This window comes from Drosophila kikkawai, chromosome 2L (genome assembly GCF_030179895.1).
Source record: "Drosophila kikkawai strain 14028-0561.14 chromosome 2L, DkikHiC1v2, whole genome shotgun sequence".
Lineage (NCBI taxonomy): Eukaryota > Metazoa > Arthropoda > Insecta > Diptera > Drosophilidae > Drosophila > Drosophila kikkawai.
Window position 1 is genome coordinate 5,261,867 of NC_091728.1, and position 13,441 is coordinate 5,275,307.

The 13,441-nt window shown below is 47.6% G+C and overlaps 5 protein-coding genes across 6 annotated transcripts; 2 read left to right on the top strand and 3 right to left on the bottom strand.

Moving 5' to 3' along the window:
- Positions 1–52: 52 nt before the first annotated feature.
- Positions 53–2,418, bottom strand: LOC108075875 (histone acetyltransferase MOF-like). The gene is made up of 2 exons (XM_070285038.1): positions 2,223–2,418; positions 53–2,128 (listed from the first exon to the last, which is right to left on the bottom strand). Exon 2 carries the CDS (start codon positions 2,102–2,104, stop codon positions 242–244), a length of 1,863 nt encoding a protein of 620 aa, XP_070141139.1. The 5' UTR covers positions 2,105–2,128; positions 2,223–2,418; the 3' UTR covers positions 53–241.
- A 119-nt stretch (positions 2,419–2,537) lies between these two features.
- Positions 2,538–8,566, top strand: SA1 (stromal antigen). 2 transcript variants are annotated; one of them, XM_070289093.1, is made up of 11 exons: positions 2,538–2,710; positions 2,771–3,086; positions 3,146–3,319; positions 3,382–3,681; positions 3,739–4,172; positions 4,231–5,066; positions 5,128–5,486; positions 5,544–5,834; positions 5,969–6,509; positions 6,582–7,623; positions 7,669–8,566. In XM_070289093.1, exons 1-10 carry the CDS (start codon positions 2,640–2,642, stop codon positions 6,641–6,643), a joined length of 3,384 nt encoding a protein of 1,127 aa, XP_070145194.1. In that variant the 5' UTR covers positions 2,538–2,639; the 3' UTR covers positions 6,644–7,623; positions 7,669–8,566. The 2 variants fall into 2 exon arrangements, with proteins under 2 accessions (XP_070145194.1, XP_017024002.1); XM_017168513.3 differs by having other exon boundaries at positions 7,686–8,566.
- LOC108075898 (zinc finger BED domain-containing protein 4) lies at positions 6,505–9,067 on the bottom strand. Its single transcript, XM_017168514.3, has 3 exons — positions 8,741–9,067; positions 7,419–8,384; positions 6,505–7,358 (listed from the first exon to the last, which is right to left on the bottom strand). The coding sequence occupies exons 1-3, from the start codon at positions 9,038–9,040 to the stop codon at positions 6,732–6,734; spliced, it is 1,893 nt and encodes a 630-aa protein (XP_017024003.1). The 5' UTR covers positions 9,041–9,067; the 3' UTR covers positions 6,505–6,731.
- A 90-nt stretch (positions 9,068–9,157) lies between these two features.
- LOC108075926 (mini-chromosome maintenance complex-binding protein) lies at positions 9,158–11,279 on the top strand. The gene is made up of 3 exons (XM_017168562.3): positions 9,158–10,469; positions 10,529–10,772; positions 10,841–11,279. The coding sequence occupies exons 1-3, from the start codon at positions 9,283–9,285 to the stop codon at positions 11,225–11,227; spliced, it is 1,818 nt and encodes a 605-aa protein (XP_017024051.1). The 5' UTR covers positions 9,158–9,282; the 3' UTR covers positions 11,228–11,279.
- Atac1 (Ada2a-containing complex component 1) lies at positions 11,270–12,569 on the bottom strand. Its single transcript, XM_017168563.3, has one exon. The coding sequence runs from the start codon at positions 12,485–12,487 to the stop codon at positions 11,405–11,407; it is 1,083 nt and encodes a 360-aa protein (XP_017024052.1). The 5' UTR covers positions 12,488–12,569; the 3' UTR covers positions 11,270–11,404.
- Positions 12,570–13,441: the final 872 nt, after the last annotated feature.

Below are 13,441 nucleotides of genomic sequence, written 5' to 3' on the forward strand. Positions count from 1 at the left end.
ATAATTTAATGTAAACCAATTTATAATATACATAGAAATCTTTTTTTAGCACATGACGTTATTCAACTTTACAACTTACAACTATTGCTCTCTGAATCTCTTTGGAAGGATTCTCCACTGGATAGAATTAAAAAAAAATATATATATATATTTTCTATAGATATCGGAGGTTTCCAATTACAATCTAGAAAATAAAACGGGGAAAGCCATGTTTCAAAGTTAGTTTAATCGAGTAAACCATTCAACTCGCGAGACACGATCCCGCGCTGTGCGGATTCCAGTCCAGCCGATCCGGATCGATGGTCAGCTTAGGCTGCTTAAATTGCGGCTGCTTGAGATGATCGTGAATGGTCTTGGCCGTCACACAGATTACGTTCTGACCCTTCCAGTACTTGATCATCTTCATCGATTGCAGCGTATAGATGATGTCCTCCTGCGTGATGCCGCTCATCTCGCTTAGCTCCTTGATGGTCGTCTGCTCCGGCGAGCAGCGGTTCTTCATCAGCTCCAGCAACGTGTATGCCCAGTAGCTGCGATAGCTGAGGCGTCCCAGGTCCGACAGCGGCTTCTCCGGGCTGCCGATGACGCCCTCCTTGCGGGACAGCTCGTAGCTGAAGGCTATTAGCAGCTTACCGAATCCCTTCCGCTGATGCGGTGGCAGGACTAGGATGCAGGCCACATTAAAGTTGTCTATCGACTTCTTCTCCTTTGAAAAATAGCCGACAATATGGCTGCCCTCCCGGTCCGTTTCGCAGAGGATGTAAAAGAAGAACGGGTCCATGTCGAAATACAGTACCTTGTGGTCCAGAAAGAGCTTGGCCATCAGACAGAGCAGCTGGCAGTAGAGCGGCTCCTCCGTTCCGTTCACCTCGAAGATGGAGATCTGACCCTTGCGGTAGATCTCCCTGCCCGGCGGACGGCGTCGATCGCACTGATAGAGATGGAAGGCATAGCTCTGGCGGTGCCGCATGTACTTCAGGCAATACTCACACACGTACAGCGTCCGCGACTTGCCGAACTCCTCGGGAAAGGGACTGAAGTACCAGGTGTCTATTTCGTAGTTGCCAAACTGCAGCTTGTCAATGTACTTGATCTTGGTGATCGACTCGTGCTCCTTCTCCGCCGCCGCCTGGCTGGCAGTCAGCTCGGCGTGGCTCTTCTGGACATGGTTTATCTCGTCGTAGCGCCGCTTCTGGTAGCGCGTCATCTTCCGGTCGCTGTAATCATAGAGATTATTCTCGCACGGCGATAGATAGTAATCCCGGTTGAGTCCCGTGCGATTCGGTCGCTGGACGGAGTCGGGGCTGGCCTCCTGGTTCGTTGGCAACGGTGGCTGTGGCATCACTGTAATGCCACCCAAATCGTCGGCATTCTCCGATATCCGATGCCTGCCCACCCAACCATCCAGGCGGCGATTCAGGCCCACATAGTGCACATAGTACTCGTACGGCGTGGCCGCATTCTCCGTCGTCCGCCACTGCAGCACCTGGCCACGGTGGACGGTGCCATCATCCCGCCTTATATAGTAGATCTTCTCGGGATCGTCGTTAATATCGATCTTCTGCATCATTGGATCGCAGCTAATCACCGTAGTCATGGTTTCTGAAGTGGTTCTATGTTGGTCCACGGTAAGGTCGTCGTCGTCGTCGTCGTCGTCATCCTCCTCCTCATCCTCTTCGCTGCTCGTCTCCTCGCTGCTGTCGCTCGAAAAGGTATCGTCATTGGCGCTAAGCGCTGTCCGGCGTGGTAGCAACATTGACGAAGGAGGCGACGGCGGCGGCATATCGCGCTGGCGGGCATCACATAGTGCCTGCTGCATCTGTGCCTGCAGGTACAGCGGCGGCTCCTCCTCATCCTCGTCCGTCTGCGAGTCGGACGCCTTGAAGCCGAGCGGAGCGGGTATTGTGACCACATCTGTGACAATAACATAGGTGGGGGCATTGGGATCAACAGTGTAGCAGGTGGTCGCCGATGAGGGTTCGTCGTCGCTTTCCATGTCGGGTCCCACCACGACTTCTTGCTCCACCTCCGGCTCTGTTTCTTGCACTTCTTCCTGTACTTGCTCTGGCTCAGGCTGCAGTTCTTCTTCTGTTTCCCGATCCATGATATGTTCCTGCTCCTTTTGATCCTTTTTTTAGTTAGTTATCAATGTCGTCAAGATCAGACTCTTTATTTGAATACACCAGGTTTGGTACAACAACTAAAGCAGTTAAAAAAGCTACCTCTTTATAATCGACGGTTCTCCTTCAGTTCAAAAAGTGTTTGTCCTGGCGCTGCCATGGTTTTAAAATAGCTAAAGTTGAACTTCGAGGCTCAAATACAATACAATTTAACTGAAAAAAGCCTAGTTTCTTTTTCACAGAAAACGGGAATCTGATACTTTAGCAAAATTGTTTTGGTTCCTCTTGTTTGGATAGCCGACGCCGTTATCGATATGCAGCTGGAATTCCGACAGTGCTGCCAACCTGGTCCATTAATTAAAAATGCAATCTTTTTCCACCTCTGCGGTTATCGATTTATTTTGTGCTGTATTTTACCATCCCTTGTTTGTAATAAATACTTAACTTTGGATATAATTTATTAAAATATTTAATTTAAAAACCCATAAATCTTAGTAAAACAGCCATCATATACGTAAAATGATGGCGCGTCGCGGGGGAAAGCGCATTCGGATGGATGATCCTCCTCCGGAATATGAAGAGCTCCACAGGTACAGTTTACAAATCTCCGTTGCTCAAACCCTTTTTCAAATGTGTATTATTTATTTCAGCGATGCATTAAATGAGAGCACATCAGATGCAGATAGTCCCACCAAGCGAATGACCAGGTTACGAGCCAGGGGCGGAGTGCGGGACAAGCCACCTATAATTGATGACGACGAGGATGAGTTTTTCGCGCCAGTTGCGAGGAAGCGAAAGACACCCGCCACCCGTAAGCCGCCGGGAGAACGAAAAGAGCGGGTTGAGCGTCCACGGAAGGAACCTGTGGACAGGGGACACCACGAGCGTATCGACAACGAGCGGGAGATAACCACCGACGAAAACAGCTTGTACTACATTGTGCGGCACTCCAAGAACGCCATAGCGGTATGGGCTCCTTCCTTAGTTCCATAATAAACCCCTATAATGTGGTCTTTAATTCCCAGAGCATTGTTGACCAATGGATTGAGCAGTACAAGACGAATCGGGAAACCGCGCTGGTCGCCTTGATGCAGTTCTTCATAAACGCCAGCGGCTGCAAGGGTAAGATATCCGAGGACATACAATACCCAGTGGATCACACAGCCATAATCCGACGCATGACAGAGGAGTTCGATGAGGTAGGATACAGCTTTAAAGGCTACGATCGTTATTTAATACTACTTTTTACTTTAATTAAAAGGAAAGCGGTGAATATCCATTGATCATGACGGGCACACAGTGGCGAAAGTTCAAGAATAACTTTTGCGACTTTGTGCAAACCCTGGTGAAGCAGTGTCAGTATTCCATCATCTACGACCAGTTTCTGATGGACAACGTGATCTCACTGCTCACGGGTCTGTCCGATTCGCAAGTGCGAGCCTTTCGCCACACGGCCACCTTGGCGGCCATGAAGCTGATGACGGCTCTGGTGGATGTCGCCCTGCTCGTCTCGAATAACTTTGACAATGCTGCAAAGCAGTTTGAAGCCGAACGCGTGAAGGTAACCTGATGTGATGCGATAAGAAGTAATTCCTTTGCTAAAGTTTTCTTGCTTCAGTCGCGCGATCGTCGAGCATCTGACCGCCTGGACTCGCTGATGACAAAACGATCCGAGTTGGAGGAAAACATGGACGAGATCAAGAGCATGCTGACCTACATGTTCAAGTCTGTGTTCGTGCACCGGTACAGAGACAGCCTGCCGGACATTCGCGCCATTTGTATGGCGGAGATCGGCATCTGGATGGAGAACTATCCGCAGAACTTCCTCGACGACTCCTACTTGAAGTACATTGGCTGGACGCTCCACGACAAGATTGGAGAGGTGCGGCTACGCTGCCTGCAGTCTCTGCTGCCGTTGTACGAGAAGGATGAGCTCAAGGGCAAGCTGGAGCTGTTCACGTCCAAGTTCAAGGACCGAATTGTGGCCATGACCTTGGACAAGGAGTTCGAGGTGTCTGTGCATGCCGTCAAGCTGGTCATCAGTATTCTGAAGTAAGTGGAGAAGGTGTTCTTGCAGGGATGAGCAGTAGCTAATTTTGCATTTCACTAGAATCCACCCAGAGATATTGGCTGATAAGGATTGCGAAATCGTCTACGAGCTGGTGTACTCATCGCATCGCGGGGTGGCTCAGGCTGCCGCCGAGTTCCTCAACGTTCGCCTGTTCCATCTAACTGCCGACATGGAGGAGACCAAAACCAAACGCGGCAAACTGCGTCTGCCTAATACTCCGCTGGTCCGGGATTTGGTGCAGTTCTTTATCGAGTCCGAGCTGCATGAGCATGGAGCCTATCTTGTTGACTCCTTCATCGATAGCAACGACATGGTGAGGGACTGGGAGTGCATGACGGATCTGCTGCTGGAGGAGCCGGGTCCCAACGAGGAGGTTCTCGACAACAAGCAGGAATCTACGCTTATCGAGATCATGGTGAGCAGTGTCAAGCAATCGGCCACTGGAGAAGTGCCCGTCGGAAGGGCAAGCAATCGGAAATGCACTCTCAGTGCCAAGGAACTGAAGGCAATTCAAGATGAGAAGGCCAAGTTAACGGAACACTTCATTGTCACTCTCCCCTCGCTGCTGGAGAAATATCAAGCGGATAGCGAGAAGTTGGCCAATCTCTTGGCTGTTCCCCAGTACTTTGACCTGAATCTGTACACCACAAATCGCCAGGAGGGGAACTTGCAGGCTTTGCTGGACAGAATCAACCAGGTGATGAGCATGCACACCGGCCGGGAGGTGCTGGAGACGTGCGCGAAGACGCTGGAATGCCTGTGCGCCGAAGGCAGTGCCTCCTACACGAGATGCAATATAGCCAGATCGAACATTATCGAGGGCGCAGTGAATAAGTACAAGGACGCCATCGAAGAGTGGCGGAACCTTATACAAGGTGCGTAAATACTGTGTAATGCCTTACAGGAATCAAATTTTCACTCTATGTTTACTAATAGGCGAGGAAACCCCCAACGAGGATGACATCTACAACATAACCATTACCCTCAAAGTGCTTTCAATACTGTATTCGTCACACAATCTCAATCCCTGGGACCTGTTCAAGTCCCTTTTCCAAGACGTCGAGGAGGCCCAGTCCAAGGAGAACGTTGACCGCTGTCTTCCCAACGAGGCTCTGGCGTATTGCATAGAGGCCTGCTACTTCTCCATCAGCTGGGGGCTGTATTACGTGGAGAACGACTGTGAGTCGGTGAACGTGACCGATGTGGTGGCCGAGTTGCGCAACAATCTGGACACCTTTATGGCTGCCTGCTTTGAGTTGACTCGCGATGGACCCACTGTGCAGATACAAGAGGCGGTTAGTTGCTCATGTATTCCCCCAGGGAAACACTATTTCAACGTTAACATTTTGCAGGCCTATCAATCCATATGCGATCTGCTGATCATTTACTCCGATAAATTGGCCCGCAGCGAGATCGAGCATATACGGGGCCTGGAATACAAATCGCGAATGGATGAGCACCTAATATTGGACAACTTTGTGCAGCACTATGTGTTCTCTCTTAAGCAGGATGTTGCTCAGGATGAGACGCGCATTGAGGAGCTGCACAAGAAACGTAACTTCCTGGCTTGTTACTGCAAGTTGGTTGTTTACAACATAATACCAACAATGCGGGCGGCCAGTATTTTTAAATATTATGTCAAGGTGAGTGTTTTATTTAGAAACAAGAAAGGAAGCTAATTTCGGCAAGCCGAAGTTTAAATACCCTAGCAGTTTGCAATTAATTGACTAATTTCTTGTATTTCTATACTGTATTTTAATTTTGTTCTTTTGTTCAGTGCTACAACGACTATGGCGACATAATTAAAGCCACCTTGGGCAAGGCTCGTGAAATAAATAAAGTCAACTTTGCCATGACCTTGCTTTTAAGCCTCATAACGGTTTTCAAGAGCCTACAGGAGCAGCATGAAGACGGCATTGTGTCTAAGAGTTCGCAGGAATTTATAGATCTTAAGGAGTTGGCCAAGAGATTTGCCCTCACCTTCGGTTTTGACGCCCTCAAGAATCGCGAGTCGGTGGCCGCCATTCATCGCGGTGGCATTTACTTTGCCGCCAACAAGCAGCCCGATGATCCTGTGCGAGCTCCCACACGCCTGCTGTTCCTGGAGGTTCTCAATGAATTCAATTACAAGCTGCTTAAGCAGGACAAAAAGGTGATCATGGGATGTCTGGACAAGATCATACCGCCCGGCATGCCATCCAGCCGCGCTGAGGAATGGCAACCGCTGGTTCTCTATCGCAACTCGTTGCTGCATGGCGAAACAGATCAAGCGCCGGTCGCCAGCAAGCGGGCTTACACACGCAAGCGACGGGATCATGGTGAGATTCATTTATTCATAACGTTTATAACAAAATTCCGAACAAAAAAACAAAAAATTCTATTTAATTTAGATGAAGAAGAGGAGGAGGAGGAGGACGAAGAGGAACACAATGATCCCGACTACAGGGGCTAGGACCCATCGCATTTAGTTTAAAACGATCAACTAGCCGTTAAGTTCAAAGTCTTAATTATGTATATAATGTGTCTAGATATTAAACATCTTACTCCCTACTGTCCGAAGTGTAATTGGCCTTGATGAGCAATATTTTTGATGCACTTTCTGGACTCAATCCTGCCCGCATGTCACCGTACAGGTGTGCAGATTCCCGGAACAATCGTTCGCCGCTGGCACTTGCTGCCGGCACCGATAGAAATCTCCGGACAATGCCATACATGGAGCTATATTTGATGTTTGCCTTCCACCACATCAGGGGATCCGTGTTCCTGTCAATTCTCGGCTCAGAGTTGTACAAGTAAAGGAGATTTTTAATCTGCGATTGGGAAGCAAAGGCGGCTGTCGCCGCCTGTTGAATATTCGTGGAGGAGCCAGCCGTCAGCATATTGTCGAGAATAGTATCTATCTTTGACTCGTTCATCTTTAGAGACGACGACGAGGATGATACTTTGATTATTTTTAATGCCGGCTGTCCGTCGCCATCCCCCTGAACAGTGGCGAGCAGCAGCTGCAGAACTTCATTGGCTACCAGATGCTCCTCTCGCTCGGTGAAAAAGGCCTGCTTGTACCTGGGATCCAAATAGGTGGCTATTAGATATTTGTTATCGCTGGTGACATGTGAGAACTTCATTTCCAGCTCTTCGAGCAGCTTTCTGGCAAAGCTGCAAATAGTCTATAAAAAATAAAATTAAATTTGTATTTATTTATTATTTAAATTATAAGGTTTTGTTACCACGGAGGAAACGTAGTTGTGGACGTCCGTTCGAAGGGAATCCCTTAAGGCGGCCACGAGTGGAATTACCGATGACGCCGACGTCGATGGATAGCTCCAGATCCTAATGATTTCCTCACACGGCTGCATCACCTTACTGCACAAATCGATGTCTGTCCACTCGTCCGGGTATATCTGAACGAGATTATACTCCTCGGAGTACAGAGTGAGTGCATCCTTCATCCTGAACACGCTTGCCATCATCTGAAAGATCGCATTCCACCCCAGAGGAACAGCAGGTGGTAATGAGCTAGGCTCTCGTTTGAGACGAATCTCTTGGATGAATTTGAGATGATCATGAGCCATCTGGTCATTGGCAAAGTGTTCAACTATTTGCTTGCACTTCGACGACAGATTCTGAAGCACTTCGTTCGACTGCAGAGCAAATCTCACGCACATTTGAAGGCGATGCACACTGCAGTCGGGAAGTGATCCCGGCAGAGCCGTTAGCTCGTCCCTGATGATGCAATGAACCCTCTCTTTGGGTACCTCTATTGCCATGCCAGGAATGAGGTCCCGAATACAGCATGCCAGCTTCGCAGGGCACTCGTAGTTAATGGCTTCGCACCGTAGCGTAAATCGATGGCTCTGAAAATCCCGCGAAATAGCAGAACAAGACAAGCTGAGCAGTCCCTCACTGTTGTCACCTCCCCACCACAGACTTGTGGACAACGAGATGGAGTCGAGGACATCAACCTGCTGCTTTACGTGCGCTTGCATTCTCCTGTATATGTCGTGGCACAGTAGATTCTCGTAATAGCTCCTCGAGCGGATAACATATCTTGGCTGCAGTACTTTCACAAAGCTAACGAATCCCTGTCCTTCAATAAACGCGAATGACTGGTTTAGGAGCATCAGTGCCAGCTTTTCGTCACAGCGCGCAGTAACAAGGGAATCCTCTGTCTCCAAGGGATCAGGATCGAGTTCCTAAACAGAACAAATTTAAAATCATCTCGTCAACCTTAATAGCCAAAATATAATGAGGAACAATGTAATTGGCATAATCCTTAAAAAAATTAAGTTTATTCGTAAAATTTTACCAAGCAGACTTAAAAGATATAAAATTTTTTAAATAAAAACTTAATAAAATATTGATATGCTGAATAATAGATATATGTACGTAAAAATATATATAAATATTTATAAAATATAAATATATTGAATCACATTTTGATTTCCCAAGATCATGTCGGAAGTATTACCGGGGAATCACCAACAATTCCCTTTCCGTATTTGCTATTTGATCTGCTGAAGGAGCTCAAAACTGGGACATGGATACTCACATGCAAGTGCAACTCCAATTGCGTTGTGGGGTGATGAGGCGAAGGCGAGCTATTTATTTCCCTCTTCACCGCAAACTTGACGTCTTCGAGTGTTAGAAACTCTTCTTGGTGCTTGCTTTTCAGGTGGTTACGGAGACAAGTGGTTACACGGCCCTTTCTCGAATAGTTTCTGTTGCACAGGCAGCATGTCGCCACTGTGTCCGAGGCCTTGTAGAAGAACTGCCACACATTGCTTTTCTTGCTCATGGTCCCAGAACTACGCCGAAAACTGCAAAAACTCTTTTTTGCGGATGTCCGCATCCGCTTTCACATCCGTTCTGCGGCAGAGGTTCGGCAGCCCTGGAAAACTATCACAAAAGCTATCGATTGCTTCATTTGCAGTCACATCAAAATCAAATAAGTATTTCGCATCCTATTTTGTATCCCTGATTGTCCAGTTATCGACTATCGGGCAACTATAGCCGCTTATTAGTTTTTGGCGGGCCAAAAGCAGCTGTTGCTTGGTTTACAATATTAAAAATATATTATATTCTCCCCAAACAATGCCATGCGCCATGGAGTTGCCCAATACGCCCGATGAGCTGGCCATGCAGCACAAGGACTCCACAGTTCTCAAGGAGCTACTCAAGGATTCAACACGATGGCACTCCATTCCGCTGCTGAACTACACGCCACTCCACAAGCTAAAGGATCGGACTTTGGTGCGATTCCGGGGCATGATCCAGGACATGATGGACCCAGAGATCTACCTGGAGCGCTATGAGGTGAAGGCCCCCGACGGTAGCAAGCGCCTCCATGACGGAAAGTACTTGGATTGCTTGAAATTGGCTGCTGGCGAGGAGATCGACTACAATGCGGAAGGTAATGTTCACGGCGAGAGGCGAACCCTGTTCTTGGTGTCAGTTCCGGGCCTGAACGATTGGAGCAGGCAACACGAGCAGCAGTGTGGGCCACAGATCGAGGTCTGCCAGTCTGCAGGCTCAGGTAAGAAGCGCACTCTAGATGCCCAGGAGGAGGCCATGGAGGTGGACGAAGCTGGTGAAACCTCTCTTAAACGGCAATGTGTAGACGAAATCAAGACGGGAGAGGCACAGGTAGCCGGTTCTGGCTCATCAGTCCTCGGCTCCGAGTATCTTATCAACTCACCATTGCCCAGTCGCCCAAGCATGGCCTGTATGGTGAAAGTCTATGAGGACTTTGACTCCTATCAACTCAACACATTAGTGGACTTTGTGGGTTTTTTGTCCGTGGACCCATCCCTAGACGCTGCCAGCCTGAATATGGAGGAGTACGATAGCTTAAGTGAGCTGCAGGCTGCCCACCCGTCGCCCTTCCTCATACCCCGCCTGCATGCATTCGGATTCCAGACACTAGCTCATGCGAATCCCTTGCTGGACAGCACCCTGCGACAGCCAGCAGCAGAAAATAGTGATGAGGCGAACCCGAGCCAGCTTGCCGTGCACAAAGATCTGCGCATACTGCTCAAACTCTGTCTTTTTGACGACGACCTGGCCGCTGAGTATCTGCTCTGTCATTTGATTTCCACGGTATACAGCCGGACTCAGATGGAGAGCATAGGCAAGTTCGCGCTGAACCTATGCAACCTGCCCAAGGAGTGCCTTCAGCACTATACAACCAAGCTCTACCAGGTGCTGGAGCTGCTGCTGCCGGCCAGCCATTATTTGCCCATGACTCTGGAAACAATGAACACTTCGGCCTTTGCCCCAAAGTGAGTAGGAGAACCTGAACGTACGTACTCTTTGGCAAGCTAATAAATGTGTTTTTTAGGAAGGACTACGAAACCAATAAGCTTGTCTCCGGCCTCTTGCAACTGGCCCCGCACACGCATCTAGTGCTTGACGAGACCTGCATGCAACAGGGCAAGCTGGAGGCCAACGGTGTCCATGCCGTTCAGCATCTGGCCCACCTAATCAACAACCAGGAGCTAAAGTGCGACTTTCAGTACTATCAGATCGACTATCAAGCGAACATTCCAGTTTTGGTCCTTAGCGAAGGACGCAGCATGTTGCCGGTAAGAGTTGAGTCCTTAAGGTGTCCTTGACAACATTACCTCTCCAGTGTTATTGTCTTGGGTTGCAGAGCGATTTCGTGGTGCCCATTAATGCAGATGCCAAGGCCGTGGAGCTGCTTGATGAATCTCTTAAGGCTGCCCACCACTACCTTCAGCCTGCGCGCCTTCAGCAGTTCCGCAAGTTTCTGACTACGGCCAGGCTTAGTCAGTTCAGTGTGAGCGAGGAGCACACGGAAATGATCCAGCAGGAATTTGTGGATATGCGCAAGGCCAACGTGAAGAGCAATGCCGATGATCTGCACGGTTTGCTAGTGCTTTCGCGTCTGCTGGGTATTGCCCGGGGAAAGCAGGCGCTGGACAAGGAAACCTGGCAGCTGGCTATCGAGTTCGAGGCAAAGCGTCGCCAGCGGCTTCAGTCCCTACCGAAGTCGTCAGCAACACAAATGCGCAATTAAAGTTAGACTTTATTTTAAGCTATCAGCGAAGAAATTATGCCATTATTTTGAACATTTTATATTTGTTCTTTATGCTTTCTTTTATTTTAATTTCCTAGTTCAAGAAGTTGGAAGTGCGCAATTACCTTCCTTGCTTCTTTTTTTACATACTATAAAAACTCAAGAATATCCCATTGATTACGTATCCTGATCCACGACTACTTCGTGGCTGAGATGCTCGAAGCGGCCCTCGATTAACTGGCTGGCCAGGCAATCGCCGCAAAGATTCAGATGACAATAGCAGCTGTTGCACCGCCAGGGCGTCCTGGTCACTGTCGCCTCCTCGCACTCAGCACATTTTGCTGCCAGTGGATCCGGATGGTAGCCATCTGCGTCAATCTGTTGCTTTTCACCCTGTATGCTGGTGAGAATCATAAGGCGCAAGTCCTGTTTGCGCTTGGCCTCCGCATCCAGGCCGTCCTCAAAGGCATCGGGCTCAGCCTCGGTCTTTGTTTCTCTTTTGATGTGTGCCGTCACATCGGTGGCGGGCGACAAAACGCGAATTTCGTCTAATGTACTGTCGTCGTCCGGCATTTGCAACGATATGTTGTGGGCGGGAAAGAAGGTGGATCTGCGCAAGTTAACCTTGTGTTTGCTAAGGCCCGCCTTGCGGTGCTTCGGTATACGACCGGGCACTGGCATCCCAGCGTCGTGTAGCTTTTGGAAGTACTTCTGGATGCGGCTAAACACCTGCTGGGGCGTGCGGTTGCCCAACGCTTTGGCTATTTTGGCAAACCGCCGCATCTCGACTTCCTCGGGCGGATACTGGATCAGCAAGTGCTCTAACCGTTGCTGCTCCTCGTTGGTCCACAACCGATTGAAGTTCTCCGACCGTCCGTTGCTCCTGTCCTTGACCTCGTCGGGTGGCTGTGTCATGGATGTTTTTCTCTCCGCCGGTGTCTCATTTGTGGCGTCTCTAATATCGTCCCTGGTCAGCAATGTTGGTAGCTCCGGCAGCTCAGCCGTACTGATGTAGTTATCCGATATCAGCGGCTCATTGTTTCGCAGCCTGTCCAGCATTAGCTGCGGATTCTCCAGGTATGCGTTGCGTGTGGTTTCCAGCTCACCGATCTGCTGGTGGACACGAATCCTTTGCGCCTGTAAAATCGCAATTGTGCGCAACAAGTTGGCGTAGCATTGGTTGCCACGAAGGGCCAGGTGCTCGGTCTCGAAATGGAAGACATCCTCATCCTCCGGAGAAGAGTCGTCAAGTAGTTCCATCTATTTGTTTGATATGATTCCTGCAAATTAAGATTTAACGTTTCGGAGAAAACAAAACTGCTTAAAAATATTTATTCTTCAAAAGTGTGACCGCTCTTAAAACAAATTCTTCAGCATTTTTGGATGTAACTCATGCGGTCATACTTTGTTGACAACGGACTTTATTTAAAAAACCAAAATTACTTTTAACAAGAAAGAAAGCTAACTTTGGCCAGCCAAAGTTTGTATACCCATACCCTTGCAGGTAACAATTAAAATATATCATAACTAAGCCAAAAATGCATTAATTTCGATTCGGAAAGCAGTTTTGTGTTAGTTTTTATTATCTAAAAAAAACTGCATACCAAATTTAAAATTTTAAGAAATCAAAATTTTTGGCCATTTTTGCTAATTTTAATGATGTAACCCCTTATCAAATTTCGCAAAAATGGCCAAAAAATCGATTTCTTCCGGACATGTCTAGAAAGATTCGCATGTTGATGCTGATCAAGAATATATATGGTTTATGGGGTCGGAAATGATTCCTTGACTTAGAAAAATATTATTTTGTATTATAAAATCGGATTTTTTATATTAAAAAACTTCTTAATTTTTTTTAAATTAAAAATATCATAACTCGGCCAAAAGAGCATTAATTTTAAATCGGAAAACTGTTCTGTGCAAGATTTTCTACAGTTAATAAATCTGCATACTTCATTTAAAAATTTTGAAAATTCAATTTTTTATCAAAATCAAAAATTTTAATGATGTAACCCCTTATAAAATTTTGCAAAAATGGCAAAAAAATCGATTTCTTCCTGGCATATCTAGAAAGAATCCCCTTGTGATGCTGATCAAGAATATATATACTTTATAGGATCGGAAAGGTCTCCTTCACTGCGTTGCAAACTTCTGACTGAAATTATAATACCCTGCAAGGGTATAAAAATTAATATAAATTGGATCTTGCAATAA